Source organism: Scyliorhinus torazame, chromosome 5, assembly GCF_047496885.1.
Source record: "Scyliorhinus torazame isolate Kashiwa2021f chromosome 5, sScyTor2.1, whole genome shotgun sequence".
Taxonomy (NCBI): Eukaryota; Metazoa; Chordata; class Chondrichthyes; order Carcharhiniformes; family Scyliorhinidae; genus Scyliorhinus; species Scyliorhinus torazame.
Window position 1 is genome coordinate 97068911 of NC_092711.1, and position 15161 is coordinate 97084071.

Consider the following 15161-nt stretch of genomic DNA (forward strand, 5'->3'; position numbering starts at 1 on the left):
GAGGAGCGCTGGGCAGCACGGTGGCCTAGTGCTTAGCACAGCTGCCCCACGGCGCTGAGGTCCCAGGTTCGATCCCAGCTCTGGGTCACTGTCCGTGTGAAGTTTGCACATTCTCCCCGTGTCTGCGTGTGTTTCGCCCCCACAATCCAAAGATGTGCAGGTTAGGTGGATTGGCCACACTAAATTGCCCCTTAATTGGAAAAGATAATTGGGTACTTTAAATTTTAAAAAATCCGAGTAAATCCGATCAGTTGCCTCTGCTGCTTCCCTCCCTTCCACGATCCCACCGGACCAAACTGTCTCTAAATTTCATCCTTTTGACTTCTGCTGGCGGCCATGGAGTCGGAGGTCGCGAATTTGGTAACTCCCGCTCGTGACGGACCTTTTGGACTTTTCTCCCAATTTTTTTTGGAATTGTATTAGAAACATCAGTGGAGAGTGAGACAGTGAGGAGAAATCCCCCACTGGTATATGGAGCCATGGACCAGAAGTGGTCGTATAAGAAGAATTAGTTGAGCAGCGAAGGTGACTGTAGAACCTGCAGTACGGGAAAGCATGGCGGAGGCGCAGGGTCCAGGTTTGGTGGCACTGGTCACCACTGAGGGCCAGGAACTTTACTTTGAATCGCCAGACGAAGCGATGGACTTTATCAAAGACAAAAGGCTGGCAGGGGTTTGAGGACATGGGGTGGACAGCACGGTAGCAATGTGGATAGCACAATTGCTTCACAGCTCCAGGGTTCCAGGTTCGATTCCGGCTTGGGTCACTGTCTGTGCGGAGTCTGCACATCCTCCCCGTGTTTGCGTGGGTTTCCTCCGGGTGCTCCGGTTTCCTCCCACAGTCCAAAGATGTGCTGGTTAGGTGGATTGGTCATGACAAATTGTCCTTAGTGTCCAAAATTGCCCTTAGTGTTGGGTGGGGTTACTGGGTTATGGGGATAGGGTGGAGGTGTTGACCTTGGGTAGGTGCTCTTTCCAAGAGCCGGTGCAGACTCGATGGGCCGAATGGCCTCCTTCCGCACTGTAAATTCTATGATAATCTATGACATTGAACCTCGGGGGAGGGTATTGCGGTATCGATTCTGTTTAAGTGTTCTTAGTTTTTATCTGTATATGCAGTGCTCTCTGTAACGTTTTTAGGCCGTTGCTCAGATTTGTAAGTTAACTTTGTTTCAGTGGGTGGAGGGATTTTTTCGACTTTTTTGGGCACTATGATGTTTTGAATATGTATGTTTGAGTGGAGGGGGGGAGGGGATAGGATGTCTGGCACCATGGGCGGGGGTTACCAGGATAGTTAGGTGGGCCTCCCGACTAGGCTGATCACATGGAACGTTAGATTGAGGAAGGGATGGGACGGCCAAGTATTTCATTCAGGGCTGGACTCTAAGACCAGGGGGGTCGCCATCCTGATCAACAAACGGGTGGCATTTGAGGCAGGGAGAATAGTGGTGGACGTGGGGGCCAGGTACATCCTGGTGAGTGGGAAGCTTGAGGGGATGCTGGTGGTACTTGTGAATATATATGCACCAAACAGGGACGATGTGGAATTCATGAGGGGGGTGTTAGGTCAGATCCCGGACTGAGAGTCGCATAAGCTGGTCATGGGGGAGACTTAAATATGGTCATTGACCCAAGGTTGGACCGGTCGAGGTCATGGACAGGGAGGGTGCCAGCAGTAGCGAAGGAACTAAAGGGGTTCATGGAGCAGATGTGGGGGGGGGGGGGGGGGGGAGGTAAACCCATGGAGGTTCAGACGGCCAAGAGTGAAGGAGTTTTCTTTTCTCTCATGTGCACAAAGCATGCTTGGGATCAATTTTTTTTTTCTGAGCAGGGTTCTACTGGCGGGGGTGGTTGATACCGAATATTCGGCGATTGCTCTATTGGACCATGCCCCACATTGGGTGGATTTACGGGTGAGCAAGGAGAGAAGGCAGCGCCCGCAATGGAGGTTGGATGTGGGACTGTTAGCAGATGAGGGGGTGTGCGGGCGGGTGAGGGAGTCCATCCAGAACTATTTCGAAATAAATGACACTGGGGAAGTCTCGGCAGCAACGGTTTGGGAAGCGCTGAAGGCAGTGGTTCGGGTGGAGTTAATCTTGATATGGGCTCAGAGGGAGAAGGTGGAGCGAGCAGAGATGGATAGGTTGGTTGGGGAAATACTCCAGGTGGACAGGAGATATTCGGAGGCCCCGGACATGGGGTTATTGAAGGAGCGGCAGAGGCTGCAGATGGAGTTTGGGCCGTTATCTACAGGGAAGGCAGTGGAGCAACATGAGGGGGGTGGTATATGAGTATGGTGAGAAGGCCAGTACGATGCTAGCGCATGAGCTGAGGAAAAGGGAGGTGGCCAGGGAGATGGGAAGAGTGAAGGACAGAGATGGGAACGCGGTCTTGGACCCAGCAGGGGTGGACGGGGTGTTTAAGGAGTTTTATAGCAGGCTATATGAGCCGGAATTCCCAACTGGGGTAGAGGGGATGAGGCAGTTCCTGGGTGAGTTGAAGTTCCCGAAGTTGGAGGAAAGACCGGTGGAGGGGGTTGGAAGCCCCAATTGGAATTGAAGAAATAGTGGAGGGGCTGGAGGCCAGTCATCGGGTAAGGCCCCGGGACCGGACGGCTACCCAGTGGAATTTTATAAGACGTTCTCGGAGATGCTGGGCCTGCTGCTGGTGAGGGCATTTAATGAGGCAAGGGAGCGGGGTGCCCTTCCCCCAACAATGTCGCAGGCCTCCATCCTGAAGCGGGAGAAGGACCCAGAGCTATGCGGGTCATATAGGCCAATCTCCCTATTGAATGTGGATGCCAAACTGTTGGCCAGAATATTGGCCTCCAGAGGTGATCGGGGAAGACCAGACGGGATTTGTAAAGGGCAGGCAACATGCGGCCAATGTCAGGCTCTTAAACGTTATATGATGCCCTCGGGGGGGGGGGGGGGGGGGGGGGGGTTGATGGAGGTGGTGGTTGCGATGGACACGGAGAAGGCCTTTGATCGGGTGGAGTGGAAATATTTGTGGGAGGTTAGGAAGGTTCGGGTTTGGGCAGGACTTCATTGATTGGGTTCGGCTGCTGTACCAGGCACCAGTAGCAAGCGTACGAACGAATCAGCTGATGTTGGGTTATTTTACGTTGCACCGAGGGAGGAGGCAATGGTGTCCCCTCTCCCCGCTGTTGTTTGCTGTGGCCATAGAGCCATTGGCGATGGCTTTAAAGAGCATCTAGGAATTGGAAAGTGTTGGTTCAGTGGGGGAGGGGAACACAGGGTCTCGCTTTACGCTGACGACCCGCTCCTGTATATTTCTGACCCGTTAGGGGGATGGGGGAGATTATGCGGATCCAAGGGGAATTCGGTAGATTTTCAGGGTATAAATTGAATATGGGGAAAAATGAGATGTTCGCGATCCAGACAAGGGGGCCGGAGAGGAGACTGGGAGAGCTGCCGTTTAGAATGGTTGGGCGGGGGGGAGCTTACGTTATTTGGGAATCCAGATGGCACGGGAATGGGAGACATTACATAAGTTAAATCTGACCCGGCTAGTAGAGGAAATGAAGGAGGACTTTAGAAGGTGGGACATGCTCCCGCTGTCACTTTCGGGGAGGGTGCACACAGTGAAAATGACGGTTCTCCCGGGATTTCTGTTTGTTTTCCAGTGCCTTCCCTTCTTTATCCCAAAGGCCTTTTTTAAACCGGTAAACAAGGCGATTTTGGGTTTTGTGTGGGTGGATAAAACCCCGTGAGTGAAGCAAGTGTTGCTGGAGCGTAGTTGAGGGAAGGGTGGGTTGGCGCTGCCGAATGTTAGCAACTATTACTGGGTGGCAAATATAGCCATGGTTAGGAAGTGGGTAGTGGGGGGGGGAAATCGGTGTGAGAGTGAGGTAGCATTGTGTAAGGACTCAAGTCTGATAACGTCACCTCTGCCGTTCTTGGCGGTCCGGTACTCCACAAGCCGGGTGGTGGTGACGGCCCTGATAGTCTGGGGGCAGTGGAGGAAGCACGTGAGAGTGGAGGGTGCATCAGTCTGGGCCCCGATTTGTAACAACCATCGGTTTGTACCGGGAAGGCTGGATGGGGAGTTCCAGAGGTGGCAGGGATCAAGAGGATGGGAGCTTCCCCTGTCTGAAGGATTTAGAGGAGAAATTTGAATTGCCAGCAGGAAATGGATTCGGGTATCTGCAGGTACGGAATTTTTTGTGAAGGCAGGTTTCAACCTTTCCGCTCCTACCACCACGGGGGATACAGGACAAGGTAGTTTCGAGAATGGGGGTGGGAGAGGGAAAGGTATCGGATATCTACAAAGAACTCATGGAGTCAGAGGTAACTCAGATAGAGGAGCTATGGGGAGAGATAGAGGCAGATCTGTGGGCGAATGCCTTGAGCAGAGTCAATACGTCCTCACCATGTGCCAGGCTCAGCCTGATACAATTTAAGGTCATTCATTGGGGGCACATTTTATTTTTTAATTTTAGAGTACCAATTTATTTTTTCCTATTAAGGGGCAATTTAGCGTGGCCAATCCACCTACCCTGCACATCTTTGGGTTGTGGGGGCGAAACCCACACAAACGTGGGGGGAATGTGCAAACGCCACATGGACAGCGACCCAGAGCCGGGATCGAATCTGGGACCTCGGCGCCGTGAGGCAGCAATGCTAGCCACTGTGCTGCCCCGTTCACTGGGCACACATGAAGGTGGCCCGGATGAGCAGATGTTTTGGGGTAGAGGACAGGTCTGCAGGGGGGCCAGCAAATCATATCAATATGTTCTGGGCATGCCCTAAGCTTGGGGGATTCTGGCAGGGTTTTGCAGATGTCATGTCCATGGTACTAAAAACACGGGTGGTGCCGAGTCCCGAGGTGGCGGATTTTGGAGTGTCGGGAGTCCAGAGGGCGAGAGAGACTGATATCTTGGTCCTCCCTAGCGTGGAGGGACTCTAAGCCCCCAAAATCAGAGATCTGGGTTAGCAACATGGCTGGGTTTCTCAGTCTTGAATCAAGTTTGCCCTAAGAGTGTCAACGCTAGGATTCGTCCGGAGGTGGCAGCCGTTTGTCGACTTCTTCAGAGAAAATTAACTGTCAGCAGAGGCAAAAAAAGGGGAGGGGAGTAGTTAGGCTATTTTCTGTTGAGGGTAGGGGGGACTTGTTAGGGATGGTGATGATTTATGCACTGATTTGCATTGTTTACTGTTGTCACTTATTATTATAAAATTACAAAAACCTTAATAAAATGTTTTTTTTTAAATCAACATCACCAAAATCAGATCATCTGCTCATTGCCACATTGCTGTGTGACATCTTGCTTTGTAAAAATTGGCTGCTGCATTTCCTACAACAGTGACGACACTTCAGAAGCACTTTGGAACATGCTGTGGTTGTGAAAGGTGCTACAGAAGTGCAAGTTTTAAATTGAAGATTGATGCTTTCTGATCCTTAATTGATTTCAGACATCCCCAATTTATAGATTTGCTTTGGTTCAGACAAGACTTTAACCAATTAAAGCAAAGGCAGAATTCTGGACAGTAAATTTAAAAACAAGTTTTTTTAAAGAAAAGCTTTACTGAACAATTTGAAGACATTGACGTTTACAACTTCAAGCAGGTGATCAGTCTGTAGAAGTGTAACCCTCCCTGGCTCCTTCTTTGACAGTAATTTCCTTGGAACTCGGCCTTGAGAGTCTTCAGTACTTGGCCAGCAAGGAAAACCTTCGGAACCTCTACTTTTATCCCCAAAGTGACCATTACCTCATGTCTGAGTTGGGCCTGTGGTAACATGACCATTGGTCAATTGGGCACCAGTTTAATTTAATTGGATCTCCAATTACTGACACCACCTTCTCTCATTACCTCAGACAGGAATACAATCAAACTGTTTCATACTATCCCTTTACTCGATTCTGTACAATTCCTTATTCATACAATTTCAAATGTTGAGGCTAATCAGAGTTGGTAGGTCTCTCTATTGCTGTTACATTTATCCCCATTGCACATTCTTTATATACACAGCAATGAAGCTTTTACATTTTTACAACAAATAAAACTCAAACTTTTACTACAACTACTGATTAATTATTGTTTCATTAATTGTAACTCAGTTACGGATCACTGCTTATTTCATCATCTGTGGCAGACTGGTAGCTAATTAATACAGTAATTTTTAATTAATACATTTGATTGATACAAGATACACTGGTTCTCTACTGAGTAGTACTACACTCCCTATGCTTCACCCGGTGTCTATGTATTTACATTGTGTATTTATTGTATGTCCGAGGTTTTTTCATGTATCGAATGATCTTTCTGGACTGTACGCAGAACAATACTTTTCGCTGTAACTAGGTACATGTGACAATAAATCAAATCCAATCAAAGAGACAGTTTCTTACTCGTCTTCAAATTGAACAGTCTTCTTAAAAATTATTCATTCATCGGAGGTGGGGGTCACTGGCTGGGCCAGCATTTACTGCTCATTCCAATTGCCCTTGAACTGCGTGTCTTGTGAGGCAATTTCAGAGGGCACTTACAAATCAACCACAACATTGCTGTGGATCTGGAGTCACGTGCAGGCCAGACCACGTAAGGAGAGCAGATTTCCTAAAGGGCATGAGTGAATCAGACGGGTTTTTACAACAATCAACAATGTCATCATTAGACTTTTAATTTGAGACTTTTATTAAATTTCAATATCTGTCATAGCCAGATTCGATCCCAGAGCCCCAGAGCATTAAACTGGGTCTCAGGATTACTAGCCCAGTAACAATACCATTACACCACTGCTGAGCCCACATAGTCTTGGCAGAATATGATGTCTTGTAAATTCTCAAAATTATAAAGTAATTTTTTCAAACAAATTCTGGTAGTTCTGCTGTTTCTGGAAACATTCTGGTTGATGGTGTTTTTTTTAAAAACAAAGATCTAGTCTTTGCAATACAATTACCTAATACACCAATTCATCAATGATAATCAATATTCAGTACAGAATAATCGTTAATTTAATTAGTGTTTATTGCTATGAAATCTATACATAGTTAATATAGAAAAAGTTACATGCCTACAGGAAACCACATGTTAGAGATGTAAAAGGGTTTCCTTGACCTTGTTACTAATGACAGTGAATACACTATGAAAATAACAATTTAAAAACTAAATGTGATTACACATGGTACTTACAGCTTCCTACATTACAACAGTGAATACATTTCAAAGGAACTCCATTGGCTTTAAAACACTTTAGGAGGTCCAGGGGATGTGAGAGGTTTTATAGAAATGTACATTTGTTCTAATTGTCCACAAACTAGGAAATATTACACTTGGTGTCCTCACCAAAATCATTGATAAAAATTGAGTCTTAATTTTGTGTAATAATCACGTCGACACCATTTTGAATATTCTGTGAAACTCCAGACACACCATATGCACAATTATTTGTTGTAAAACACAGCGAGTTGTTGTGATTTGGAATACACTGTCTATAAATGGTGGTCGAGTCTCATTGGTCTAACTTCCAAAAGGGAAATTGATGCATTCTGAAAAAGAAAACAAAATAGTCGAACTCTGGGATTAAATGGGTCACTGTACAAAGAGCTGGTATGTGAAAAATGGGCCAAATAGGCTCCTCTGTGCTCTGGGAGCCTTGTGTACATGTTAAGGGAGTGGTAACGACCTGGAACCTACTGCCTATGAGGTAGGAGATGTAGAGATGACGGAAGGATTTCAATCGGAAATTGGACAGGTACTGAGAGAAATAAACCCACAGGGATTCGGGGATAGAACGGGGCAATGGACAGACTGGCTTCCTCCACAGGGAGCCAACACGGTCTCAAAGGGCTGAATGGCCCCATTCCCCACCCTCCAGATGCTGTGATCTCAGGAGAGAAATTCAGCTGCTCCAGTCACTCCAACTAACTGGAGTCCCTCATCTCTGGTGTCATTCTCGTAAATGTCCTCTACACCCTCGAAGAACTTCACATCTTTCCTAAAGTGTGAGGCCCATATATTGGGTTCCATTCCAGAGGGACAGAATTGAAAAACAAGGAGGAAATGTTCAACTTGTTTCAAACGATGGTTCGACTACACTGGGAGCTCTGTCAACATTGGTGATCTCCATTTAGAAAAAGGAAATAGAGGCACTGGATAAGGTGCAACAAAGATTCATAATATACAGAACTGAGAGCATTTAACACTCAGGAAAGGCTGGGGCTGCTTTTTCTGGAAAAGAGAAGACTGATGGGTGACCTGTTGGAAGTCTTTCAGATTCTGAAGGGATTCAATCATCCAATAGGAATTTCAATAGAAACATCTTTACCTGCGAGTGGTGAGAATGTGGAACTCGTTACCACAGCGAGTGGTTGAGGTGAACAGCATGAATACATTGTACGTAAAGCTAGATACATACATGAGGGAGAAAGAATAGAAGGAGATGCTGATGGGGGAGATGTAGAGGGGTGGGTGGAGGATCATGTGGAGCATCAATACTGACACAGACCATGGCTACCCTCAGCCGGTATGGGAATTTAACCTGTGCTGTTGGTGTCACTCAGCACAAACCAGCCATCCAGCCAACTGAGCTAACCGATCCCAGTGTAAATCTGTAATAATTCCTTAAATATTAGTGATTGCCTGTCTCCCACTATACTATTTAATGTAGTTTCCCAGTGCATCTCAGCCAACTTGCCCCTCATAACCTGATAGTTTTCTCCTGCGAGAAGCACCAAGATAAATTAAACAAAACAACCGTGTAACCACCTTAGACCATCTTCATGACAAAGTGGCATGATTTTTGCAGTTTCCAAACAGAAAAGAGAATGAAACATCTTATCACCTCCAACAGAATGAACAAAATGCAGTCCTGGATGTAATTGAGACCAGAAACAATAACAGCAGAATCCAATCCCTGTAATCAGTTGTGAACTTGTTGGTGTCTCAGGAAGTGCGATGAATTACAAAATCCGAGATTTGCACATTGAGAGCAGGTGAACGGCCTCTCCCCAGTATGAACTCCCTGGTGTGACTGCAGACGGCATAACCGAGTGAATCGCGCAAAAAGATGTGAACGGGTGTGAGATAATCGGGATTATGGAGACATGGCTGCAAGATGACCCGGGAAGGGAATTTAATATATTTAGGAAGGACTGACAAAAAGGAAAAGGCAGTGGAGTGATAGTGCTGCTTAAAGAGGAAATTAATGCAATAGTGAGGAAGGGTATTAGCTCCGACAATGTGGAATCTGTATGGATAGAGCTCAGAAACACCAAGGGGAAAATAAATTAGTAAAGAGGCCCCCAAACTGCAGTGGTGATGTTAGGAATAGCATAAAACAGGAAATTAGGCTGATTGTAAAAGTTTCTATAAGTATATGAAGAGAAAAAGATTGGTGAAGACAAATGTAGGTTCCTTACAGCTGGGCAAATACATAATTTGGTTCTGTCTTCACAAATCTTATGCCAGAAATGTTGGGGAACACAGGATTTAGTGAGAGGGAGGAGCTGAAGGAGATTAATATAAGTAGAGAAATGATGTTGGGGAAATTGATGGGATTGAAGGCTGGCAAATCCCCAGGGCTTGATAATCTGCATCCCAAAGTAGTTAAGGAAGTGGCTCTAGAAATAGTGGAGGCATTGGTGGTCATCTTCCAAGATTCTATAGACTCTGAAACAGTTCCTGCAGATTGGAGGGTGGCTTATGTAATTCCACTGTTTAAAAAGGGAAATGTGGAGAAAAATTGAGGAATTCTCGATCAGGAAGCCTGACCTCGGCAGTGGGGAAATTCGAGAATCCGTTATCAAAGATTTTATAGCAAAGCACTTAGAAACCAGTGGCAGGATCGGACAGAGTCAGCATGGATTTATGAAGGGGAAATCATGCTTGACAAATCTGCTGGAGTTCTTCAACGGTGTAACTGGTAGAGTTGACGAGGGGGAGCCAGTGGATGTGGTATATTTGGACTTTCAGAAGGCGTTTGACAAAGTCCCACATAAGAGATTAGTGAGTAAAATTAAAGAACATGGGATTAGGGGTAGTGTAGTGAGATGGATAGAAAACTGGTTGGCAGACAGGAAAGAAAGTGTTGGAATTAATGGGTCTTTTTCAAATTGGCAGGCAGGACGGGGTACCTCAGGCGTCGGTGCTAGGACCCCAGATATTCACAAGATGTATTAATAATTTTTTTTAAAAATTGAAAGTACCCAATTCTTTTTTTCAAATTAAGGGGCAATTTAGCATGCCCAATTCACCTACCCTGCACATCTTTGGGTTATGGGGGTGAGACACACGCAGACACGGGGAGAACCTGTCTCTACACGGACAGTGACCTGGTGGCAGGATTGAACCCTGGTCCTCGGTGCCGTGAGGCAGCACTGTGCCACCCTATATATTAATGATTTAGATGAGGGAACAAAATGCAATATCTCCAAATTTGCAAATTACACCAAGATGCTTGGGAGGGTTTGCTGTGAGGAGGATGCAGAGATCCTTCAGTGTGATTTGGACAAGTTGAGTGAGTGGGCAAATGAATGGCAGATACAGTATAATTTGGAGAAATGCGAGGTTGTCCACTTTGGTAGCAAAAACAAGAAGGCAGACTATTAGCTGAATGGCCATAAATTAGGAGAGGGGAATGTGCTACAAGACCTGGGTGTCCTTGTACACCAGTCAGTGAAGGTAAGCATGCAATTCAGCAGGCGGTAAAGAAGGCAAATGGTTTGCTAGCCTTCACTGCGAGCGGATTCGAGTACAGGAGCATGGTTATCTTGCTATAATTATACAGGGCCTTGGCGAGGCCAATACCTGGAATATTGAGTGCCGTTTTGGTCTCCTTATCTGATGGAAGGATGTTCTTGCTCTAGAGGGAGTGCAGCGAAGGGTGACCACACTGATTCCTGGGATGGTGCTACTGACGTATGAGAGAGTGAATCAGTTAGGATTGTATTCGCTGGAGTTCATTAGAATGGGGGATCTCATAGAAACCTATAATATTCTAACAGGACTTGACAGAGTAGATGCAGGAAAGATTTTCCCAAGGGTGGGAGTGTACAGAACCAGAGGGCGCAGTCTGAGGATACGGGGTAAACAATTTAGGACAGAGATGAGGAGTAATTTCTTCAACCAGAGAGGAGAGAGCCTGTGGAATTTGTTACCACAGGAAATAGTTGAGGCCAATACATTGTATGTTTTCAAGAAGCAGTTAGATATAGCAATTAGGGCGAAGGGGATCAAAGGATATGGAGGGGAAGCGGAATTAAGCTACTGAATTGATGATAAGCCATGATCTGAATGAATGGTGGGGCAGGCGCAAAGGGCCAAATGGCCTCTTCCTGCTCCCATTTTCTATGTTTCTATGTAATCCCTTCCCACACTAAGAGCAGGTGAATGGCTTCTCCCCAGTGTGAATTCGCTGGTGTGTCTGCAGGTTGTATAAACATGTGAATCTCTTCTCACAGAGGGAGCAGGTGAATGGTTTCTCCCCAGTGTGGATTCGCTGATGTCTCAGCAGGCTGGATGAATCAATGAATCCCTTCCCACACTGAGAACAGGTGAATGGTCTCTCTCCAGTGTGAACTCGCTGGTGTGCCTGCAAGTGAGATAACTGAGAGAATCCCTTCCCACACTGCGAGCAGATGAATGGCCTCTCTCCAGTGTGAACTCGCTGGTGTGCCTGCAGGTTAGATAACCGAGTGAATCCCTTCCCACACTGAGAGCAGGTGAATGGCCTCTCTCCAGTCTGAACTCGCTGGTGTGCCTGCAGGTTGGATGAATTAATGAATCCCTTCCCGCACACAGGGCAGGTGAATGGCCTCTCTCCAGTGTGAACTCGCTGGTGTGTCTGCAGGGTGGATGAATTAATGAATCCCTTCCCACACTGAGAGCAGGTGAATGGCCTCTCCCCAGTGTGAACCCGCTGGTGTGTCTGCAGACTGGATAACTGAGTGAATCCCTTCCCACACTGAGAGCAGGTGAATGGCCTCTCCCCAGTGTGAATTCGCTGATGTCTCAGCAGGGTAGATGAATTAATGAATCCCTTCCCACACGGAGAGCAGGTGAATGGCCTCTCCCTAGTGTGAACCCGCTGGTGTTTCTGCAGGCTGGATGAATCAATGAATCCCTTCCCACATTCAGAGGTGGTGAATGGCTTCTCCCCAGTGTGAACTCGCTGGTGTGCCTGCAGGTGAGATAACTGAGTGAATCCCTTCCCACACTGAGAGCAGATGAATGGCCTCTCCCCAGTATGAATTCGCTGGTGTGCCCGCAGGGCATATAAATGACTGAATCCCTTCCCACACTGAGAGCAGCTGAACGGCCTCTCTCCGGTGTGAATGCGGCGATGAATCTCCAGCTGAGATGGGGCTCTGTATCCCTTCCCACAGTCCCCACATTTCCACGGTTTCTCCATGTTTTGGGTCTCCTTGTGTCTCTCCAGGCTGGACAATCAGTGGAAGCCTCGTCTACAAACAGAACATGTGCACTGTCTCACCTCACTGTGAATGGTGTGATGTTTTTCCAGGCTGTGTGACTGGTTAAAGCTCTTTCCACAGTCAGTTCATTGGAACACTCTCACTGGGGTGTGTGTTGTGTGGGTCTCGGTGCTTTTCCAGTCACATAAATGTTTAAAATCTTTTGAAGCGACAGGTCGACACAAACATTTCTCCTTCTCACGATGATATTCAGATAAGAAGGAATCGAGTGAGTTTGGCATATTGAAACGTTGAGATTTCTGTCTATAATTCACCTCTTCCAATATCCTTTAAAAACAATTTACAAAAGTAATTATTGTTAGTACAAGATAGAAACTCAGAACTGACAATTCTAGTTCCTCTGGAACATTATTTCCCCTCTCGTTCTCCAAAAGCTGGAAATCTCCATCCTACACAATCTCCCTCCATTGTCACTCTGCTGTATCTAATATTCACCCTCTCAATTCTCCTGAAGGTGCTGATTCATGTTGATTGACAGATCCAAGCTCAGCTCACTGCTTCCTGACCAGGACACAGAGATTATGACAGGATCAAGAGTAGGCCATTCGGCCCACCGAGTCTGCTCAACCATTCAATGAGATCCTTGGCCGATCTACCTGAGCACCATTTTCCCACACGATCCCCATATCCCTCAATATCTAGAAACCTATCAACATTTGTCTTGAACATACCTGACCACTGAGGCTCCACATTCCTCTGGGGTAGCGAATTCCAAAGCTTCACCACATCCACGAGTGAAGAAATCCCTCCTCATCTCAGATTTTACTCTATAAATACCCGAATACCCGGAGGAAACCCACGCAGACAGTGAAATCCGGAGAGCAGGATTGGCTTCCTTTTCTTTCCATCTCTGCCACCGCTTTGCATCATCAATAAGACATTGGGACTCAAAGACTAATCCAGTTTGATGGACAAGTTGTCTCCATTCTGAACAATGGGAACAAGCTCCTCCCACTCATTGAAACATCGCCCCGACAAAGATAACAACCGCGCATGCGCCCTGATGCACATCCAATAAAGATGGCGGCCGTTAACCCGAGCGTAAAATGAGGAGCTGCAGCCCCGCTCGATCCAAACTGTTTTCCGTAACTTTTCCGAGGTTTGCGGCTTACAACAGCTTTACACAACGTTTCCGCCCACTCCCGCGATCTCTCGCTCCCTCCATATTGTCAAACGCCCCTTACCAATTTCACATCTGATGGCATAAACCTTCGCCTTCACAATTACCCACACTGCGCATGCTTCAATCACAGCGGGCTCCGCCCCTCATTCACTCCGATTAGTTGGAGGATCAGGCGCTCCCAATCGTCCTCCAGTCCCGCCCCTCCTCTTCCTATTGGTCCGGTGCTGCCGTCAATCACCCAGGCATTGTGACGGTTCCAGATGGTGAGAGCGGCCACAGGCTCAGTCTGACTCGCTGATTGTCCAATAATAACAGTGAGAGTCTCAGTGGGACAGTCAGACAATAATAGTGGAGATGGGGCCCAGAGGATAAACAGCAAAGGATTCACTCACTTTGACAGGAACAAACACTGTCTCTCCCCATAATAAGTCAGACTGCAGTGTGTGAGTGAACATATATGAACATATGGCAGCACGGTGGCATTGTGGATAGCACAATTGCTTCACAGCTCCAGGGTCCCAGGTTCGATTCCGGCTTGGGTCACTGTCTGTGCGGAGTCTGCACATCCTCCCCGTGTGTGCGTGGGTTTCCTCCGGGTGCTCCGGTTTCCTCCCACAGTCCAAAGATGTGCAGGTTAGGTGGATTGGCCATGATAAATTGCCCTTAGTGTCCAAAATTGCCCTTAGTGTTGGCTTGGGTTACTGGGTTATGGGGATAGGGTGGAGGTGTTGACCTTGGGTAGGGTGCTCTTTCCAAGAGCCGGTGCAGACTCGATGGGCCAAATGGCCTCCTTCTGCACTGTAAATTCTATGATATCATTGGATTCAATGTAGAATCATAGAATCCCTACAGTGCTGAAGGAGGCCATTCGGCCCATCGAATCTGCACCGACCCTGTGAAATATCACCCTATCTGGGCCAATCTCGGGCGGCATGGTAGCACAGTAGGTAGCACTGTTGCTTCCCAGATCCAGGGTACCAGATAATAACTCTGTCACTGTTATTATTAGACAATAACCTGCCTGTTATTCCAATTCCGGTGTGTGTCACTCCGTCGCTGTTATCATTAGACAATAGTAGGAGGGCAAGATGCAAGGTAGCAATGATAATATGATGTTTCTGTGTTATAGTCAATGTCACTGGGAGGTGTGTGATAAAATGGAAACACCATGACAGAGGCACGTGTGACTGACTCCACCTGATTCAGAGCTGTTCTACCCAAGGTGAAAGCAATGATGACATGGGAAACTCCAGAGATTTCTGATATCTGAGGGAGATCTGTAGAGGAACTGAAATCATTCTAGTGGTTCTCGATTTGCACAGTCACACAGGAAAAATATATGACAGCTAAAACCAGTGTTTCAGTCTTCTCTTTGAGACACATTGTGATTGAAAAGATCAAATGTTAAAACATCATGAGAGGAAATTGACACTGTCGCAAAGGGCATCATTGCTACCTCTTGGCACCATGGACCCTGTTTCAATTCTGGCCTTGGGTGACTGTCTGAGTGGAGTTTGCACTTTCTCCCAGTGTCTGCATGGGTTTCCTACCAGCATTCAAAGATTTGCAGCTTAGGTAGATT

General features: G+C 46.9%; 1 protein-coding gene across 2 annotated transcripts; it reads right to left on the reverse strand.

Moving 5' to 3' along the window:
• Window positions 1–6634: 6634 nt before the first annotated feature.
• On the reverse strand, window positions 6635–13714 carry LOC140419073 (uncharacterized). Of its 2 annotated transcripts, none has more exons than XM_072502811.1 (2): window positions 13641–13714; window positions 6635–12723 (listed from the first exon to the last, which is right to left on the reverse strand). In XM_072502811.1, exon 2 carries the CDS (start codon window positions 12372–12374, stop codon window positions 11340–11342), a length of 1035 nt encoding a protein of 344 aa, XP_072358912.1. In that variant the 5' UTR covers window positions 12375–12723; window positions 13641–13714; the 3' UTR covers window positions 6635–11339. The 2 variants fall into 2 exon arrangements, with proteins under 2 accessions (XP_072358912.1, XP_072358913.1); XM_072502812.1 differs by lacking the exon at window positions 13641–13714 and adding an exon at window positions 13128–13634.
• Window positions 13715–15161: the final 1447 nt, after the last annotated feature.

What these genes read in the sequence shown, in the direction of transcription:
- LOC140419073 (XM_072502811.1), bottom strand. Translation starts at nt 12,374, where the DNA reads ATGGAGAAACCGTGGAAATGTGGGGACTGTGGGAAGGGATACAGAGCC.